Source organism: Falco punctatus (genome assembly GCF_963210335.1).
Source record: "Falco punctatus genome assembly, chromosome: 4".
NCBI lineage: Eukaryota > Metazoa > Chordata > Aves > Falconiformes > Falconidae > Falco > Falco punctatus.
The window spans coordinates 27,026,193-27,042,700 of record NC_137583.1 but is presented as its reverse complement, the minus strand read 5'-3'; the positions used below and the strand labels follow the sequence as shown (position 1 = coordinate 27,042,700).

The 16,508-nt window shown below is 59.1% G+C and overlaps 2 protein-coding genes across 2 annotated transcripts; one reads left to right on the top strand and one right to left on the bottom strand.

The window, feature by feature from the left end:
- Positions 1-204: 204 nt before the first annotated feature.
- CHTF18 (chromosome transmission fidelity factor 18) lies at positions 205-12,247 on the bottom strand. The gene is made up of 22 exons (XM_080386537.1): positions 11,991-12,247; positions 11,707-11,853; positions 11,443-11,569; positions 11,152-11,326; positions 10,949-11,038; positions 10,756-10,808; positions 10,414-10,555; positions 9,544-9,756; positions 8,644-8,741; positions 8,392-8,515; positions 8,103-8,236; positions 7,226-7,319; positions 7,054-7,152; positions 6,646-6,776; positions 6,197-6,359; positions 5,822-6,046; positions 5,564-5,713; positions 4,865-4,995; positions 2,953-3,097; positions 1,897-2,013; positions 944-1,001; positions 205-524 (listed from the first exon to the last, which is right to left on the bottom strand). Exons 1-22 carry the CDS (start codon positions 12,070-12,072, stop codon positions 388-390), a joined length of 2,835 nt encoding a protein of 944 aa, XP_080242663.1. The 5' UTR covers positions 12,073-12,247; the 3' UTR covers positions 205-387.
- RPUSD1 (RNA pseudouridine synthase domain containing 1) lies at positions 12,216-15,079 on the top strand. The gene is made up of 6 exons (XM_080386605.1): positions 12,216-12,481; positions 12,868-13,059; positions 13,165-13,288; positions 13,414-13,516; positions 13,603-13,704; positions 13,976-15,079. The coding sequence occupies exons 2-6, from the start codon at positions 12,878-12,880 to the stop codon at positions 14,374-14,376; spliced, it is 912 nt and encodes a 303-aa protein (XP_080242731.1). The 5' UTR covers positions 12,216-12,481; positions 12,868-12,877; the 3' UTR covers positions 14,377-15,079.
- The last annotated feature ends 1,429 nt before the right edge of the window (positions 15,080-16,508 follow it).

Sequence of the window (16,508 nt, the reverse complement as noted above, 5' to 3'; positions counted from 1 at the left end):
GGACAGGAGCAGAAGGTCCCTCTGGGGTTGGGCTGCCCGTTCCAGTTGCAGAGCTTCGCTCCCGGCTGCCGCTGCCATCAAGCCAGCAGCTTTCTCAACTTGGAAGAAAACTTTTATAAAACTTTTTCAGTGATTTTAGATACTCTTTTGTATATTGTAGGATACAATTTTGCAGCAAAAGAGGCAACATACGACAGCTAAGGGTTTATAAATGAAATAAACAGCAATACTTCCTGTTTATTTTTTTAATATTTTTTTAAACAAAACAAGCGGGTACTAAAAAATAAAAAGAGGCTCATGCACACACACCCCACCCATGGGTTAGAAAGCCAAAAGCCAGCTCCTCCCTTCAGTTCCATCTACAGGATTTCCTGGGCTTCACCTCCGCTAGAGCAGGTCCCTGATGTAGATGTTCCTCCTGACAGCGTTGGAAACCCCTTCATTAAAGCGGAACCAGACATCGCTCTTCCCCACGGCCTTCCCCATCTGGCTCTCACTTGACTCTTCCTTGGAGGCCTGAGGGGCTGCAGCCAGGGGGGAGACTGATATCAAAAACTTGCAGAAATTCTTAACCTTGAAGTTACACCCTGTGCCCAGGACACTGAGAGCCAGGAGCTGCTGCGGGCACGGGGGGGTTGCAAGGGCTGAGCTGATGCTCCCATGTCCCGGATCCTGCAAACTTCAGAGCACCCACACTGCTCCCACAACCGTGCTCCTCAACTCAGGGTCTTCGTTGGCCCTTCAGATGTTGCCAGAATCCACCGAGCTGCCCGCAGGCACCCGAGGGTCACTTGGCTCAATATATCCCTCCCACCCCGCTGATGTCCCCCCAGGCACAGTGCCCCTGTTTGGGCACCTGTGTGGGGTCCGGGTACCCTGTGCCAGGGCGGGCCCCCCCCCCGGCAGCACCCGTGCCCATCCCACCCAACCCTCTGCCACCCACCTGTGGCCACGGCCGCCCGCTGCTGCCGAAGTGGCCGCCCGAAGAAGTCGGTCTCAGGCTGCAAAAAGGAAAAAGCAGAAGGTGAGCGCAGCTCCGCCAGTGCCTGCTCTTTCAGCTCGCGCTCGGGGACAGCCAGAAGGAGCCCAGTTTCCCCCCGTGCGAGGCCAGACGCTGGGGACACCGCTCCGCTCTCCCCAGTTTTAAGCAAAGTCAGCCCTACGGCAGCTCAGGGGAGCCCAGCGCTGGGGCTCTGCGTGCGGCTGTCACCCCACGCTCTCACCCCACGCTCATCACCCCAGGCTCGGGGCTGCGCCAGCCCCTTCCCCCTCCAAGCACCTGGCGCAGAAGGAAGCCACCGGGCAGGGGCCAAATGCAAATCCTGCAGAAAGAGCCAGCGGGCTCGGTAAAATGCAAACGGCATTCAAAAGGGCGTGGGAAAGACAAACTTCAAGGTTCACCAGGCTAAAGCAGGTGAGGCCTCGAGGCTGGGCCTCTGGAGAGGGGTGGGGGCAGGGGACCCCCCCTTGCTCCTCTTGACCACTACCAGGATACCTGGGGCGAGACCAGCCCAGCTCACCCACTGCACTGATGGAAGATGGATGGTTTCCCCTGCAGCCCCCCGAGCCACGTGCATACCTCCCCCACCTGCAAGCAGCTCTGCCCCCAGCCCTGCAGCTCCCAGAGACAAAATTCAGCTATTTTAGCCCAAATATCTACATCTTTTTCCCTCCCTACGCCTGAAAGCTTCACAGCACATGTCCATAATTGTCACCCAGACCTAATTCATCCCGATGCTGTAAACCCAGCGATGCATTTATGGGACGCGGGGTGCTGAACTATCCTATTAAAAGAATCTGGACTAAATAAACAATAAATATCAATGGAGATAGCAAGCCTCTAGCAGCCAAGGTATATGCTGGTAGGAAATTAGGCAGAAATTGCAGCCCCCTCACCTTGTCCTCCACCGCTGCCCTCCGGACAATGTGCTCCAGGCGCTGGTGGTGGTTGGGGGGCACTGCTGGCCCTGCATCCGCTTGCTCCCCAGCCTCACTGAGGCCATTCCTGGGCTCCTGTGGGGAGGAGAGTCCTGAGCCAGGGTCCCCTCGGGGCTGGGGCTTGTGGAGCTCAGGGTTTGGGCATCCCTCCCCCCCCAGGTGATGCACAGCCTGAGGGCAGGACAGTGCCTTGTCATCCGTCCCGCACACCCCCTCTATTTGCTGCCAGGTTTGATTATAATATCCAAACGACTTGGTAAAGGATTTTTTTCATCATTTTCTGCCTCACAGCAGCAGGCAGGATTAGCCCCGGCAGTGCTTTGGGCATGTGCGTGTTTAGCCCTTTTCCCTGGGACTCCAACAGTTGGCAGTGTGTAAACAAGGAGCCTCCAGAGATATTTTTGTAGCATCTCTTTGTGCCACGCGTCCCCTGAGAAAGCTCTTCTGCTGCAAGGGGCTCTCAGGGATTAATTATCCCCACGGCACCAGGGCAGGGCAGGCACCAGCTACACCTGAACAGTTTCTCAGCCTTTTCCACCCATTTCCACCGTCTCCCGCCTGCTGCCCGCTGCTCCCCAGAGCGTTTCAGCAGTGGGCAGAGTAACTCTGCTCCTCCTGGGGCTTTGGGACCTTCGGGAAGGTCGAAGTGAAGCAAGGGAATGCGCAGGCAGGCAGCAGGCCAGCTGCCCCAGACACACTACAATTCCCACCTTGTCGCAACCCTAGTTACAGAGTTGAAAAGCCTTTAACTCACAGCGAGCGCCTCTTTCCAGAACTGCTGCAAAAAGATGAGCCCCTGGGCACTTCACCCCAGCACAGATGTGCTGCCCCGCAGGCAGATGTGCGTGCAGATGGCTGCGACTGGGCGAGTTTAATCCTGGATTTCCATTTGCAGAGCGAAAGCCACCGGCCGCTTTGGAAAGACCATGTCCCCACACCAGCCCTAAGGGCTTTATCCCCATCGACGGGCCCACCACCCCCCCAGAACCACAGGACACTGCCAGCCCTCCCTACCTCGCCCGGGTTTCGCGCCTGCAGCAAAGTCTCCATCCTCCTCATCTTTTCCAGCTCAATCTCCCTGGCGATGAGCTGCTTGGCCTGGTAGGTCAGCTGCCTGCGAGCCGGCAGGTCCGGGAACCGGCAGACATCCTCCACGTTTCTGCATCGTCAAGGGGAGAAAATAAATCAATACTGAAAATAAAAAAGCATTATGGAAACTGCAGCCTGACATGAGCATAGGGAGACCCACCATCCTCCCAGCCCCGTCTTCCCCAGCCTCTCAGTATAAGCCTGGCCGCAGTGCCTCAGTTTCCCCTCTCCAAGCCCACACGTGCGAGGGCAGCGCTAGAAGATGCCCAACGAGCAGTGCCGGCCGCACAGAGCCAAGCTGCTGCAGGGCATCTCGGCTGAATGGGAACTCGGGAGGGATTACACGCTCTTTAATCTTGGTTTTAACGCAAAAAGAGGAAACTGCAGGCAGGTCTGCACCGAACAGATTGCCCTGAAAAAAACAGACTCACATCACAGCTTGGGCACAAGTGGTACCATGACCCTTTGCATGAACCCCGAGGTGCCTGTGGGGAGCTGTTTAATTGAGATACGGCCATGAACAGTAATACTGGCTAATCAGAGCAGTTTTATTAACAAGGTTAGTGCACCAGATCTGGAGTTCAGGCCTGTTTCTGTACAGCGAAAGCCCAGGCACAGCCAGCACCAAGGAGCCAGCTGGGCCGGTTCCTCTGCCAGCTGTAAATATTTCACGCTTTTATTCACATTCAGTATTATTCCCCTTTAACTAAAGGGAGCAAAGTCCTATGTCAGATGCCTTTGCAGTCATTTAGAAATGATCTGTCCAATCTACCATTTCAGAAGTTGTGAAGAGAAAACACAGGTTTTGCTGTCAACAACAGCTTTGTTTGCTGAGAGATGCTGGGACACAACTCGCAGGTGCCACGGGGACATGACACCCCCTGTGGTCCCCATAATCGCTGCACACGGCCAGGAAACAGGCTCAGAATTCGCCAAAAAAAGTGAAGCGAATCAAATCAATCAAATCAACGTGCCTGCTTGTGCCACGTGGCTCCCAATGTCCCACAGTTCCCTCAGGGCTGCATTTAGGTGGCACAGCCTGACCCGGGGAGGGCAGGGGCAGATGGCTCCCCACAGCCCCTGCAGATCCCGCAGGCTTTTCCGTGGGAAAAAAAAATAATAAAGTGCTTCACTGTAATTAGATATAGCTGCTTGATTTAACAGAGGCTAATTTTTGTAATTAACTTTGCACCAGGAAGACATTAGCGTTGCTCCTAGCTGTGGTCGGGTCTGTATTACTTCACCGAAGCCTCAGGAGCGTTTATGGCTCTGGATGTACTTAAAGCAGAGAGTCTAGCGATGGCTGGCTGGTGACACACAAACCAGCGGCTGCAGCACCTCCCGTGTGTGAGGTGGGACCTGGTGGACCTGCTCCCCTCTGCTGCCGCAAGCCCCCAGCAGCGTCGGTCCCTTCTCTGCCAGCTCCGGAGCCGAAGGTAGCTGCCTCCATTCCTTTAATCCCATTAAAGCAAACCCAGCCCTGCTTCAGCCTCAGCCCGAGGAGGAGGTGAGGGGGGCAGCCGGACCACGCTGCAGGGGGAGCAAAGCCAGCAGCAGCCCCAGGTACCCACAAGGTTCCAGGGCTCCTCCTTTAAAAAAACAGGAGATGAAGAAGCAGATGCTCCCCACAGAGCTGCCATCAGAGAAAGTCAGGTCCCTGCAGCCACCCCAGCAACCGGCAGCTCGTGCCAGCCCAGCTGCCACCATCAGAGAAACCTCCCAGCTCCAGCTGCAAGAAACCCACTCCATGCCATGATGCTTTCAGGCTCACTCATTCCTGGATGCTCTGCTGTTGTTTCTGACCCCCCTACGCCTTCTCCTCACCCTTGGGACTTACGGGTCGAGCTTGTAGACATACTGGCCCTCAGGCAGGCGCTCCTGGTGGTAGCTGAGGTTGTAGGCCAGCATGGTGCTGATGAGGTCTGCCAGCTGCTGCTTCTCCTTCTGGCTGTACAGCTGGGTGTTCACCTGGGGAGGAGAGCGGAGCCCAGCAAGGGGAGAGCATCACTGATCCGTAATATCTTCTAAATATCAAAATAACCTGAAGCACAGGGTGTGTCTCTACACGAGAAAGGACAGTTAGTACCCACGAGGTTCAGACCAAGTTTAGTTTCCTATTAGGGACAGACGCGCTTCACAGAGCAGGGACAGACCCCTCTGACAGCCCCACGGGTAAACGCACTCGGTGCAACCACACGTTCAGGTGAGGCAGCTGCCTGAAGGAGACTGCTGCAGCTTCCCCAGCCCCTGCGCAGCCAAGCCCACCCCCCGGGTGCAAGGGTCCAGGAGGTGCAGGACATCCCCCCGTGCACCCAGCAGCTGGCTGTCTCAGCCCCACATCCCCGGCTTCCCTCCAACTGCTGCATCAGCTGCAACGCCAAACAGACCCAGATTTGGGAGAGGTCCTGGACAGCTCAGCCTGTGCCTGGCTGACACAGCCCAAGGGATGTCCCCCAGCCCTCGTGCTGGGGGAGCGGGCACGTCACCCAGCCAGAACTCCTGCCACCGCAGTGAGAGGGGACCAGTGGGCACTCACTGGTCGGAGCTTCGGGGTGATGATGTCCAGCAGCAGACAGAGCACTTCCAAGATGAGAGACTGCTGACCTGCACGGCTGCGGGCACTGGGCGTTATCCCCGACACCATGGACATGACGAGGTTCTGCATGTGGTTCAGCTTGGCCAGGGCCTGCGTGGAGAGGGCAGGGACAGCTCAGCCATGGCTGCGACCACACATGTCCCCATGGGTGACAGCTGGAGCCACGCTGCCACCATACACCACATACGAGGTACTTGCCTCGTACTGGCTGCTGGGATAAGCAATCCGGGGGACGCTGGTGGCCGCGAAGAGCAGGTGGAAAACCACAGGCAGGAAGGGCAGGTACCGCATCAGCTGGAAGCTCTGCCTGTGCAGGACAGCCTTGTTCAGCAGGTCGGAGAAGCCCAGCCACTCCAGGGCCAAGCACACAGAGCTGAAACTGGAGTCCCGCAGCCTCATGTTCAGGAAATTTTCATACAGACCCTGGAAGTGGACAAAGGATTAGAGACAGCTCGAGGCAGGGCAGACAGCCCCATCAGCGCATGCCACTGGGATTCTGAGCATCCCACCGAGCTCAGCTCTAGCACAACAGAGCAGAGGGAGGGGCCCGGCTCTCCCCCTCGGCTGCTCTACCTGGGCGAGTTTCTCCTGCTCCCCTGAGGAGACGGCGAGGTGCAGAATGTGGTGGAAGCGGTGGGAGGACGCATTGAAGCCAGCCATCCCCCCGAGGTGCAACAGGTCCTCATCACCCACCAGGAGCTGGGTTGGCAAAGAAGGGTCCATTCCTATCCTGTGCCTGGGGGAAGCCCAAACGGAATTGCTCAGAGTGCCCTGGCGCGGAACAGACCAGCAAGGAATATTTGGACCCTCGCAAACTGGACTGAAGGCAATACCGATGCCAAATCACATCCAAAGAGAGCAAGTCAAGGAGCATCTGGACACACAAATCTGCTGACGAGGCCAGGTCTGCTGCAGGGCAGATCAGCTCTCCAGGACCTTCCAGGTTTCCCCACTGCAGGTCTTACAAGCAGCAAGGGAACGCCATGAAGCGGCGTGCTTAATTAATAAATCCCCCCTTTTACCTTTGGACCTTGGGGAGCTGGAAGATCTCTTGCCAGATGGAGAAGAGGCCCTTGTTTTGGTCCTTTAAGCCAATCTTCATCGTCTGCACCATCTGCATGTTCAGCTCCTTCTGCCCTCGGCCATGCAGGAACTGCAACACAAGCAGGGGGCTGGTGGGGATGGGCACAGGGGGAGGCAGGTGATGCCCATAACAGCCAGCTGGTGCCAGGGAAAGCCAGGCAGCGGCGCATCGCTCGTCCTCCATTTGTAGGGGAATCGAGGTTAAAAATAAAGCAGGGGACGGGGCGGACATTTCAGGAATCTGCCTGGGACACAGTTTTTCTTCCTCCATCCCCATGCGAGCCCAGATCATGTCAAGAGCCACAGCAAGTCTGTGTCCCCTCGAGAGCTCCCAGTGACACCAGTACCTGCAGAGTGTTTATGCAGGAGCGGATGTCATTCTCCGTCTTCTCACACAGCGCCAGCAGCGCGCCCGTGTCTGCCCGCATGCCTTGCCGCAGGGCGATCTGCAGGAGAGGGGGGTCAGCAGGGAGGGCCTGGGGGCCAGGGGGCCCAGAGGAGCCCTCGGCCCTGCCGCACCTCGCAGAGCCGCTGGGCGAGCCGGGATGGTGCCGTCCGAGGGAAGTTGAGCAGGAACGACTGCTGCCGCAGCGGGCGGAGGGCAGGGACGTACCTGGCAAAGGAAAGCACAGCAGTCTCAGTGACCCTAGCAGAGGGAGAAATCCAGCTATCCATCACAGAATCACAGAAGGGTTTGGGCTGGAAGGGACCTTAAAGGCCACCTAGTTCCACCCCCCCACCACAGGCAAGGACCCCTCCCACCCACCCAGGGTGCCCCCAGCCCCGTCCAGCCTGGCCCTGAGCCCTGCCAGGGATGGGGCACCCGCAGCTGCTCTGGGCAGCCTGGGCCAGTGTCTCACCACCCTCACAGGGAAGAATTAGGAATTTCTTCCTAATATCTAACCTAAATCTATCCTCCCTTAATTTAAAATATCCCTTGTCCTATCACTACAGGTCCTACCACAGAATCTGTCCCCATCTTTCTTATAAGCCCCCTTTAGGCACTGGAAAGCTGCTCTAAGGTCTCCCTGGCACCTTCTGCTCTCCAGGCTGAACAACCCCAACTTCTCTCAGCCTGTCTCCATAGGAGAATGTTCCACTCAAAGAGAAATGGGTTATTTAGCAGCTGCCTGCACCCCACTGCATGCTTGGGCATGCACAAAAGCAACTGTCCACTCACACCCAGCTACAAGTCACCCCAGCAGACACAACACCCAGGAGGGTTCAGGAAGGCTGAGCGTGTTGTAGTTTTACTTTTCCTAAGGTACTTCTAAGCCGCCATCTGATGACGGGCAACTCGGCACAGGAAAGCTTCGGCTGGAGGCAACAGCAGCCGCCTCCTTGCTTGGGGCAGGGGTCTCAGCTCCCCATCCTCCCCAGGCACACAGATACTAACTGGTCGTTGCAGATGCAGATGATGGGCCTGCGCAGCAGCCTCTCCTCGCGCTGCCTCCTCCGGCCCGTGCCCGCCGCTGCCTCACCCTGCGCATCCCTGCTGTTGATGATGTTTAGCAGCACATTGATAGATGCCTTGGGAAAAATATAAATAAGGACAGAAGGGATGAATTCTTGCTGTTCAGAGGCAAGAAACAGCTCGTAAGACAGAACAAGGGATGAGCTGTTAGTGGAGTAATAATTAAAGCAAAAGGTGGCTAGCTCCAGGCTGCCCGCCAGCAGGGGCTTACCGCAGGCGCGCCATCTATCTCATCGATAATCAGGCAGTTGGGCTTCTCGTTGGCGCCCAGCACAGACTTCATCTGGGTAGCAGCTTCGATGTGGGTTTTGAAAACTTCAGGACTGCGGTCGTCACTGCAAGACAAGCCTGTGCCAGGCTGCTGCAGCGTGGCATCGCCTCCAGCACGGCATCACCTCCAGCACGGCACCACCTCCACCCGCTTCTGGGGCAGGACAAAGCTAAGCAGCCAGCGCAGACTCACCTGGCATTCATCTCAACAGCATTGTATCCCGCGTGCTTTGCGATGACGTGGGCCAGCGTGGTCTTTCCCAAGCCAGGCGGGCCACAGAGCAGGGCCACCTACAGCAGAGAGCAACATCAGCCCGGCAGGCAGCAAGGCAAGGCTTCCTCCAGCTCCCACCAAGGCTGCCATGCAAGGGGACGAGGCTCTGCAGCCTGCAATCCGGCCCTGGGAGCTGCTGCACTCGTGTGTAGACACACAGGGAAAAGGGAAAGTCACTGGAGGAAGGAGACTGTAACAGAAACTCAGAGGCAACAGTCATCCTGGCAGCATCTCTCATGCATATGTTTAAGGTTCCAGGGCAACAGACAGAAAAGGCTGAACAAAATCTCTTCCAGAATTACCCTCCTGGGAAACAATGCTGTTAGTATCTATTTTTGTTTTCCCCTTTTTTATATCCTCTCACCAGACAGGTTGAAGCTGGTAAGCTGGCCTGGGTATGCTATCTCTGCTCCCTTTAGCATTTGAGCATCATTGCTCTTTTCCAGATGCAGAAACTCTAGCTCAAAGGCACGTTATTTATTTGTTATTTGCCCCTAAAGTCAAGGCCAACCTCTGCTAAAAAGGGTATGTCTTTCCTCAACTGGCCCACCTGATCTGGCTGAAAGAAGGCTGTTGCCCTCCCCGGATTATCACAGTACTCAAGCTGAAACAGAAGAAGAAATGAGAAACCCCCGTATTTCCTAAGAAGCAGCAAGGAATCCGATTCCTCCTAGATCTGTACTGGGAGAGGGGAGAAGGAGGGAGAGAGGGGAGAAAGAGGGAAAAGAAAGGGAAGACCCTGCTCCTCACCTCAGCCGAAAGACGAGGGGCATAGGAGAGGAGACCCACCGCAGCGGTGTCCTGTCCTGTCCTGCTCACCTTGTATTTGGGCCTCTTGTGCTGGTCCAGCTCAGCCTCCAGAATCTCCTCTGTGAGCTGGACCTTCGTTTTCCACTTGTTCTGCTGCTCCTTGGGGCGGCCGAATGGAGGACGAGCTTCAGTGCTGGGCTTGGCCTTCTTCACGGCCTGCTCCTTCCCAAACACCACCGTGTCCCAGAGCTTGAGCCACTTCAGAAGGCAGCGGTTTGTGTACTGTGGGGCAAGAAAGCAAGCAAACCCCATCAAACCTCGCAAGGACCCGGTCGAGGAGAGAGGAAGGCCCCTCCATGGCTTACAAACCGGTGTTGGTTGCAGAGGAAGGAGCTGAGCCTGGGGAGGCAGCGCAGAAGAGAGACCTCGCACATCACCATGTTACCCAGTCACACCAGCATCTCTCTGGGACAGCGTGGGAACACAGCTTCCCTTCCGACTCAGCCACCATCCCACAGGGCAACCAAGGACAAGTCACATCGGCCCCAGCCCTGCTGTCCCTCTTCTGTCTTGGCTCAACCCAGCACTTCACAGCCTCTTCCATAACTTCCAATTCCCTTCTAATATTCCAAAAAAAATCAAATAGCCAACAACTCCTAGTTAAAATGCACCCGATCTTTTTGTCTTATTTTGGCCATCTTCCATAGTCTTTTCTGTTGGAAGGCCCACAGCCTACAGCTGAAAAACCCCCTCCCCGAGCTCTCGGCAGCAGAACGCCCCCAGGCAGGGCTAGCAGGGACACAGCCCTCAGCCAATGCTTCTGAAAGCCCCACGATCAAAGGCAGCACCATAAAGCCTTGATCCCACGGAATTAAGGAAGAGTTATAGCAGCGGTAAACCCACCCAAACTCCAAGCCCTGACTTATCCTAGCACCTCACATCATCACTGAGCAGCTCCATGTAGTGCCGGGGAGTGAACTTGTCCACCCAGAGGCAATGTCGCGCAGACTCCTCCTCGTCTGCCGGCTCCGCTTCCCCACCAGGCTTCGGGCTTTCGGCACCGGTCTCGTTCTCCAGGCAACTGCGAGACAGAATTAACTTGCCCCAGAGCACCCAGGACAGCGCTGGGAATTACACCCAGGCTTCCCAAGCTGGGGATGCTGAGGGCAAAGAGGCTCCTCTGCTCACAGGTCCCCAGTGCTGGACCCCACCGGAGCACCTTGGGAGGCACATCCGACAGCATGGTAGGGATAGGAGTGGGATTTTGTCCCAACATCTCACCTGTTTATTATCTCTGTCAGCTGCTGTGACACCTCCAGAACATACCTTCGACGCTTGAGCACAAAGAGGGCAAGAGGGGGGTCAGAGACACCCCACTAACCCACAGCCGGGGGGAGCAGGGATCTGGGAGCCAATACTGTGGCTATCGAGTGGTGGCAGGGGAGACGGGAAGGTCGGTGTAAAGATGCGATACCTCTTCATGCACTTGTTCCTTCAGGCAGGAGAAAGGCACCCCCAGCAAGTGGAGCGGCCTGCGTGCGTTCCAGCCCAGGGAATCGGGGAGCTGTGAGGACCAGAGGACACACACCGACGGTTGTACCGATGCTCAGCACAGACATTTCGTGTTTCATCAAAGATCCCCTCCTGAACTGAATGGAACCCCCCCCCGCTCCTTACCTCCACCCCCGTCCTGGAGGGGTCATCCCTCACCACCATGAAGACCCTGGTACCTTCGGTGGATGTCACGTTGATGTAGTCCTCCAGGATGGGTGGCCGCTTGAGTACCTGCTTCTTCTCAGAGGGTGGTGTGGTTTGCAGTGAGGCCATGCTACTCTTCTCCAGGTGGTCCAAGCTGGAGAACACCAGATTCCTTTAGCAGGGGTCAGGGAAAGGGACCTTGAACCCCACTGTGGGGTTCAAGGTCCCTTTCCCTCATCCTTGCTAAAAATGGGGTTCAAGGTGGCCAACCTGGCAATCTGGGGAGCAGAAGGTGTCTCTGGACCAGCATCCCAGAGGACCTCAGGAGCCAAGTCCTCATCCGCACCAAAGCTGAGCTTCTTAACAGCTTCCAGGCGCTGTCGCTTCGGCTTCGGGGCTGCGAGAGACCCCAGGGCAGAAGGAAGAGGAGGAGCATCCTCAGCAGAAGGCCGGTACCCAGCTGCTCCCCCAGCAGCACCCTGCACCCCTCGGGGCGGGGAGGGGCAGCAGCACCCAGGGGTCCCCCAAACCTACTGCGGGGGGTGGGCGACGAGCCGGGGGGGGCACAGCCCCGGTCCCTCTTCCTGGCGCTGCTGCCCCCGGCGGGGTCGAGCTCCTCCGGCGGCTGCCTCCTGCCTCGGAGCCGGGAGAGCTGCGGCCCGGCGGGCGGGGAGCTGCCATCTGCAACAGGCGTAACGCGGCGGCACCGGTCACCGCAGGGGGCCCACGGTGGGGTGCGCACACGCGGCTCCGCGGCCGGGCTCTCCCGCCCTCCTCCGCGCCCCCAGGCCCGGACGCGACGCCGCAGCAGCGCCCACCTCCCAGCTCGGCCAGCACCTCCAGCTCGGCCGCGAACCGCCGGCAGAAGCCGCCGCCGGGGCTCTCCTCCGGGCCCGCCATGGGCGCCGCGCCGCCCGCCCGCGCTTCCGGCCGCCGCGCCGCCGCGGGGCCCACGCTGATTGGACGCGACGCGCTGCTGGCCGCGGCGGCGGGGACGCTGATTGGACGCGCCGCGCTGCCGGCCGCGGCGGCGGGGACGCTGATTGGACGCGACGCGGCGCCGCTGGCTGCGATGTAGCCGGAGCCGCCCGGCGCGGCCCGGGGACGGCGCTGCAGGTCGGCCGGGGCGCGGGGCGGGGGACGGGGGGCGCGGGGTCCCCTCCGCCGTGTCCCCTGTGCCCCCGCCGTGCTCCGTGTTCCCGGCAGTGCGGGCCCGGCCGGCAGCGGGGGAGGCCGAGCCCCGCCGTGAGACCGGAGCGGCCCAGCACCGGCGCCGCTGTGGGACCTGCGCCTGCACGGGGGGACAGCGGTAAGGGGTGGGGGGGAGCCGTGCGGTGACACTGGTGCCACGGTACAGCTGCAGCCCTGCCGGGTACCCCGCGCCCTGCCCGCCCCCGCCGCGGCCCTTCGCTGCCCGGGGGGCTGTGCCCATTAGGTTACGCAGGCTGTGGGCTGTGCCCATCCTGGCGGTGCTGTGCCCATCTCGGGAGTGCTGTGCCCATCCTGGGGGTGCACAGGCTGGGGGGCTGTGCTCATCCTGGGGGTGCCGTGCCCATCCCGGGGGTGCTCAGGCTGTGGGCTGTGCCCATCCCGGGGGTGCTCAGGCTGGGGGGCTGTGCCCATCCCGGCTGCACAGGCTGCAGCCCGAGGCCCTTCCCACCCTGCTCACCCCCCCTCCCCTCATGTTCTCCGCAGGGCTCTGACCATGGAGCCGGGCACCATCGACAACCTGTCCATCCTGTACCAGAGCTCTGACTTCATCGTGGTCAACAAGCACTGGGACATCCGCATCGACAGCAAGATGTGGTACGAGACGCTGACGCTGCAGAGCCAGCTCAAGTACCGCTTCCCCGAGCTGGCTGACCCTGACACCTACTATGGCTTCAGGTGAGCAGCCAGGCACCACGGCGGGCTCTGTCCTGCCCGCGAGCAGCCAGCCTCGGCTGGGGACACTGCCCGGGGATGCTCCCCCGCCTCCCGTCTCCTCTCCAGGTTCTGCCACCAACTCGACTTCTCCACCAGCGGGGCCCTGTGCGTCGCGCTCAACAAAGCGGCAGCGGGAAGCGCCTACAAGTGTTTTAAAGACCGGCTGGTGACCAAAGCCTATCTGGCCCTGGTAAGCCCCCGCCTCAGCCCTGCTCCTGGACCTGGCTTCGGTTTTGCTGCGCTGCAGCTCAGCCTCTGTGTCCCAGCATCCCGCCCCAGTGAGGATCCGTTTGCAACCGGCTTTCTGCCCTGCAGGTCCGGGGCCACGTCAGCCAGAGCCGGATGACGATCTGCTACGCCATCGGGAAGAACACCACCGAGGGCATGACCCACATGATGTGCATCGACGGGACGGAGGGTGAGCGGCTCCCGCGCCCTGCCTGCGCTGCCCACACCACCCGGGCCGCGCGGGGGGAGCTGACCCCCCTGTGGGTCTCCTTGCAGGCTGTGAAAACCCCAAGCCTTGCCAGTCGGAGCTGATCGTGCTGGAGCACGGGTCCTACAGTGGAGACCCCGTGACCAAAGTGCTGCTGCAGCCGCTGACAGGTGGGGACTCGGGGCTGGGGCGGCGCAGGGGGCTGCAGCCCCAGCAGCTCTGAGGTGGCCCCTGGGGCCAGGACCTGCACTTGCAGCCCTGGGCTTTGGCGTGGGCACGTGGTGCAAAGGCAGGAAGCCGAGAGCTGCTGAGCTCAGAGGGTTCTCTGCCTGGGGGGACAAATGTCATCGGGTATGTGGTCACCTCACGCCGCTGTGCCCTCAAGGAGGGTTCCAAGGATAACCTGTGTCCCTGATTCCTCTGCTCCCGCTGTCCCCTCAGGGCGAACCCATCAGCTGCGGGTTCACTGCAGCGCCATCGGCCACCCCATCGTGGGGGACTTCACCTACAGCCACAAGAAGGACAGCAGTCCCTACAGGATGATGCTCCACGCCTACTACCTGCGCATCCCCACCGGCAAGGAGCTCATCGAGGTCTGTGCGCCCGACCCTTTTGTCACCGCGATGGACAGCAACTGGGTGCCCCACCACGTCACCCACCGGCTGGATGAGACCATCCAGGAGCTGAAGGACAAGATGGTGCAGAAGGGGGAAGAGGAGGAGAGCCAAGAAGCCGTGCTTGGTGGCAGAGAAGAGGAGGCACCGAGCGAAGCCAAGAGCCCGGAGACGGAGGAGCAGCGAGCCCGGTGTGAGCAGTGGTTGGCCGAGTGGGCTTTGGAGTGAGCACAAACCACGTCTCTGCATTTCCAGCCCAACGCTCCATTTTTGTCTCAGTGGGTCCCTGCAGAGCCCAGCGCTGACTCCACATCTGCACTTTCTGTATGCCATGGCTTCCCTCACTTCTGGGGCTGAGATTAGGCAGATTTTAGCAGCGATTAGGATGGGTTTATTTTTTAATGCACACATCATCCATCTGGCCAGCGGATGCTCCTTTCCTAATTCTGGGCCTCAGCAGCAGAGTCAATGTGTCACGTACCAGCTTAGAGTGACCCCAAAGCTTTCCGTCGCTGTCCCGGGGCTCAGGCGCAGCCGGGGTGGGTGGCACGGACACTGCCTTTGCCATCAGCACGATGGACGTATCTGTGAACCCTCAGCGCTGGGATGCCAAAATGCAGTCCAGCAGAGGGAGGGGAGAACATGCCGGGTGCAGCTTCAATGTCCATGTCCCCTGTTCCCATTCCCTCTGCTCCATCCCGCTGCATTCAATGCACACACGTCGTGTGGGAGGTGAGAGATCAGGGGGCTGAAGTGCAGCCTGGGGGCACCGGCAGCCCCGTAGTCCTGGGGGGGTGCTGCACAGTGGCTGCAGGAGGGGTCCCTGCCCACACGCTCACCTTCCTCCCTCAGCCCGCATGTAGGCTTTTTTAAAGGTTTGTTGAGGGTGAGTGAGTTGACACGAATGGATTTTAGACTTTTTTCAAATTTCTATGAGAAGAATCTCATCTTTTAGCAGTTCTGAAATACGGGTGGCCTCTAAACCGAGTGTATTTTTAGTACTTCTGTGGTCGGATAGCCAGCAGCCCAAAGCTTTTGTAATAGATCTTAATATTCCTTCTACTAGCATTGCCTTTTTTAGCATCCACTTTTACCCTGGGCGTGGATGTCACCCCTGCTGAGGCGGGTCAGAAGACACAAGTCCCCTTCTGCTTTACCCAAACAGGGGGGACTAAGCGTCATGTTTTGGTCCCGGTGTGTGGCTCCTCACTTGGCAGGTTGCTGCAGGGGTGTCGGCACTGGAGGGTGCCGGGGGCAGGTCCTTCAGGTGGGCAGTTTGGGAGGGCTCCGGGGCAGCAAGGGCAGCCGAGGCAATGGTTGAAGCTGAAAGAAAGGCTGAGGACTGATGCGAGGAGTGGGGAGCAGCTCAGCTCTCGTGCTGGCGCTTTGCAAGATGCCAAGAAGAGTTTCTCTGGAAATGCCCTTGCTTTGCTGGTTGGCATTGTGCCACTTCGCTCTCTCCTTCCCACTCTGCTTGTCTGCTGCAGCCCTTAGAGGACATTTGGAAAAGGAAGGGAGCAGGGAGCTGTGCGGGCCGGGGCGGGACCGGGGTGCTGGAGCCCACTGCATACACATCAGCTCCCTGGGGGATTTGGCACCGAGCCGCCACATCAGCACGTGCCCAGCGTTACTGTCATCCCACAAGCCCCGTCCCATTTAAAACGCACCTGTGAGTGGTTTCACACAACTAATACTCCTACCCTGAGAGAGAATAAAACAGCACAGCCCTCTCGTTGCGGGTGAATGCACTGTGCGGGTCATCGACACCCCGTGGGGTATTGCACCTCCTGTCCCTTGTGTCCCCGGGTGCTGGTGGGTGCAAGCTCACCGTGCTGCGGCATGCGGCCGGGGACCGGGTAGCCGTCACCTCCCGTTAGCTGTCATGGCTTGGTGCTACGTGCTGCCAAGCGTGTGGTACACGGCTCTGCAGGCACCAGCTGGGCACTGAGCGGGGATCGCAGGCTCAGGAGCTGCTGGCAGAGGGTTCAGGGAGGGTTGGAGGAGCAGGAGCTCTGACTCCTTCCTCCCCAGTCCCATCCCATCTCCCAGGAGTGGCCGGGGAGGGGAGAGGCAGCCGTAGGCAGGTCCCAAAGCTGTAAATTAATACCGTGAACCTGTTTACCAAAGAATAAACATGGGTGACGTGCACGGAAGGTCCTGAAATATTATGGGTGAGTTTTGCAGTCCCTCCCTTCCCGTGGGCCCTGCTGTGAGAACGGTCCCCACAGCGTGACAGGGGACATGTCCAGGACGAGGCTGCCCGTGGGGCTGGCGGTCACTGGGGTGGTACATGGGGACACACCAGTGCCCACACAGGGGGATGCTGAGTGCTCGCCCTGCCATCTGCATTGAGGAGCCCC

Excerpts from the sequence above, each read along its gene's own strand:
- CHTF18 (XM_080386537.1), bottom strand. The coding sequence starts at position 12,072 with ATGGCGGGCCCGGAGGAGAGCCCCGGCGGCGGCTTCTGCCGGCGGTTC. Across the intron at positions 7,320-8,102 it reads ATCTGCATCTGCAACGACCA|GTACGTCCCTGCCCTCCGCC; the intron begins GTTAGTATCTGT and ends TTCCTTTGCCAG. Across the intron at positions 1,002-1,896 it reads GGGCAGCGGTGGAGGACAAG|CCTGAGACCGACTTCTTCGG; the intron begins GTGAGGGGGCTG and ends TCCTTTTTGCAG.
- RPUSD1 (XM_080386605.1), top strand. The coding sequence starts at position 12,878 with ATGGAGCCGGGCACCATCGACAACCTGTCCATCCTGTACCAGAGCTCT. Across the intron at positions 13,060-13,164 it reads GACACCTACTATGGCTTCAG|GTTCTGCCACCAACTCGACT; the intron begins GTGAGCAGCCAG and ends TCTCCTCTCCAG. Across the intron at positions 13,289-13,413 it reads CCAAAGCCTATCTGGCCCTG|GTCCGGGGCCACGTCAGCCA; the intron begins GTAAGCCCCCGC and ends TCTGCCCTGCAG.